Source organism: Tupaia chinensis, unplaced genomic scaffold, assembly GCF_000334495.1.
Source record: "Tupaia chinensis unplaced genomic scaffold, TupChi_1.0 Scaffold000627_1, whole genome shotgun sequence".
Classification (NCBI taxonomy): domain Eukaryota; kingdom Metazoa; phylum Chordata; class Mammalia; order Scandentia; family Tupaiidae; genus Tupaia; species Tupaia belangeri.
The window spans coordinates 5,979,146-5,982,319 of record NW_006160147.1 but is presented as its reverse complement, the minus strand read 5'-3'; the positions used below and the strand labels follow the sequence as shown (position 1 = coordinate 5,982,319).

Genomic DNA, 3,174 nt, shown 5'->3' with positions numbered 1-3,174 from the left:
CCTTAACCACCACACCACCTGCTGGTCCCAAAAGAGAGAGAGAGAGAGAGAGAGAGAGAGAGAGAGAGAGATGGACTTGATGCCGCAATCCTCCAGCCTCCATGGCTTTTTGCCATAGGGCGGGCGCCACCACGTCCAAGATGCATTTCTCTACAATTACTTCAAGGTAGCTCCTTTGGAATTAACTTCAATCCTCTCTAACATGTAATTTTGCCAAAGACTATGAAGCTAAACAAACAAGATTTCAAATGACTAAGTTTTAGATGAATGAGAGATGAAATAGTCATCATTTAACCATGAGGGGTGCTAATGTCATTTGACACTTTGTTGAGATGTTTCTTCTCATCTAGCAGTTATAAATCAGAACCTTCAAAACAAACAAACAAACAAACAAACAAACAAAGGCGAGACTACAATAGCAGAAGCTTCCACAGCCTAAGGCTCCCACAGCCCCAAAGTGGACAGAAGCATGGCAAAATGTCTCCTGCAAACTACTGTGGGTGGGTCTCCAATATTCCCCTCTAGCTGCACTGTCCAAGACTGATACTCAGATCATTTATATATACACACCATCTTGGCTCTGTTTGCATTAATCATGTGGGAAGAGTCGAATAGCCATCCAGGTCCTACCGTGAAAGAATATAGACCCAGAGAATAGATGACAGGGACAGACAGTAAAAGCAGAGGCCGCCTGTGCTGGTGCAGCCTTGCAGAAAGTTTTCATCCACAGAGGCTGAGCTAGAGACCAGTGGGAAAGAACAGTCTGTGCAAGAAGAGACAGACACATTCTCCTCCACTTACTACCTGCCACCCTGTCCTAAGAGGTATTTGATACTCAGAAGATTTAGCTGTTGTGTTTTGTTGGTTTCAAGTTACAATCTCCTGTTGCTCCTTGCTTATTTTGATGTCTTGTTTTAGCTGCCTGTGGTATCGGATTAGGAACGCCTTTGATGATTGGATAGGCTATCCTCGACTCATTAGTCAATTCATTTGACTATGCTTTGGGGGAAAGTGGGCAGGCTAGGATCTCCGGCAGCGCTGGGCGAACCCTCTGTTCTCTTGCTGTGATCCGCAGAGCACCTGGTTTCTGGCTTGTGCAGGTGACTACTGTCGCCTCAGAAGGCGGAGAAGGCGACGCGTGTGTACTCTGCAGTGCCAAGGCCAACCCGCCCCTGGCTCCGCCCAGCACGGCCTGGCAGCTGGCGACTACCCTTCACTGCGCCCCAGCCCCGACCGCCATCTGCTGGCCAAGCCCGCTCAACCCAAAGTCATTTTCTTTTCTTTTTTTCAAAGAGTTATTTTATTTAAATTTACTTATTTATTTATTTATTTAAATTTGACCAGGGAGGAACAGAGAGAAAGAGAGAGAGAGAGAAAGGGAAAGTGAGAAAGCAAGCCACCAGGTCCGGGACTTGAACCGTGGTTGGCCATGTGGGAGTCCAGCACCTTAACCATCACACCACCTGCCAGCCCAGTAAACTTTGCACCGAAGTATAGATACAGAAAAGTATACACATCCAGGACACAGCTGCATTAATTTTCAGGGTGGGAACACTTGTCCAACCAGCATTCTGATAAGTAAAAAGAACATTGCCAGCACCCGCAATCTCCTTATGCCTCCCTGTGTGCACGAAACCCTCAAGTGTAACCACGATCCTGATTCCTGTGAGTGCAGATTAGTCTCGTCCTTCTCGAGAAAGCAAGCCACCAGTTCCGGAACTTGAACTGCTGTCAGCCATGTGGGAGTCTAACACCCTTAACCATCACGCCACCTGCTGGCCAAACTAATTTTCTTAAGGTGTAGAATATCTATTGTTCTACTCATTATAAGAGATTTAATGGGCATTTAATGAGAAAGCACACTTGTGACTACAGATAAAACAGAGGGCTAGTTGGAAAATGCTTTATAATTTATAAATATATCCATGATCTAAGTTGGCAGTTTACAACAAAACCAAGATACTATGTTTTTCCACTCTCATTTTTACAAGTATACAGTGATTTGTTTTCTCAGAGGCTACCAATTACATGTGAATATACCAAACTGAATCTAAATGTCTCCCTTTAAGTCAGATAGTCAAGAACTCTGCAAAAATGGAAAGCAATGGCACTATTTTCACGTTTTGGGTTTGTTTCGGAAAATGTTTATCTTTCATAAAACATGTTACATATGTTATCATGTACTGAGTTCATTGTTCTTCAACTAAATTAGTGAATTCTTATTTTTAAAACCTTTCAGTTTGAATTCCAGTATGATAACTAGCAGTAGCTATAACCCACATAAAGAAAAGCTCTTTGGAGTCCTTGTTACTCTTAAAAGCATAAAGAGATCCTGAAGCCAAAAAGTTTGAGAACTGTTGGTCTGGATTTTAAAAAGACAGTGTACGTACTTTCACATCGTGGGGGTTTGCCCGACCATGCCAGTTCGCCTTTTACAAGGTCACAGGATAGAACTGCTTTACCGATTAAGTGATAACTAAATGAGAAAAGAAAAGGTTATTGTTTTCTTTTTTAAAATTTAAAAAATTTTTTTCTCTTTAAATTTATTTATTTTTTACATTAATTCACTATACATCATTACAACATATAAATGAATTTTCCATCCAAAATACACTGTGTATTGGCTCTATCAAGCACATCAACATACATGTTATCAGCAAATAATTTTCCAATTCTTATGTCTTGTAAACTTTGTTTTTTGTTTTGCCATCCTTGATTCCCTATCCCTCACCCTCTGCCATGTCCCACCCTCCTCCCACATTGTCTCTAGTATCCATGGTTGCTTTCTATGCCTCCTCCCCATTTAATTGATTTGCTAATGAACTTAATTAGTCTAAATATATCCAGTAACTAGCACAGCTCATATATACCTATGCATGAACCCAAGTATGACTTTATGCATAAACCTCAGTGAGTAGAATGAACATATTATAAAGTAGTACCCAGCTGGGGCTATATAGCTTACTGCAGTCATCAAATATGCATTTTTTAAAAATTTCAATATGAACAGTCTTACTGTTTTTTTTTCCTCCTGCAACTTTTTTTAAAATTACTTAACATTCATTCCCTGAGCATCATCACAACATACCAAATGTAGTTTCCCATCTAGAATAGGCTGCATAGTGGCTTAATCATGCATGTTATCATCAATAATATTCCATTTCTACTTTCATA

At 40.8% G+C, this 3,174-nt stretch overlaps 1 protein-coding gene across 2 annotated transcripts in view; it reads right to left on the bottom strand.

The window, feature by feature from the left end:
* Positions 1 to 3,174, bottom strand: part of CD46 (CD46 molecule) — a 44,872-nt gene that overhangs the window by 27,125 nt on the left and 14,573 nt on the right. For both annotated transcript variants that reach the window (XM_006159310.3, XM_014591861.2), the window contains one exon: positions 2,391 to 2,476. In XM_006159310.3, coding sequence (XP_006159372.1) covers positions 2,391 to 2,476 — 86 coding nt within the window. The remainder of the gene's footprint in view (positions 1 to 2,390; positions 2,477 to 3,174) is intronic.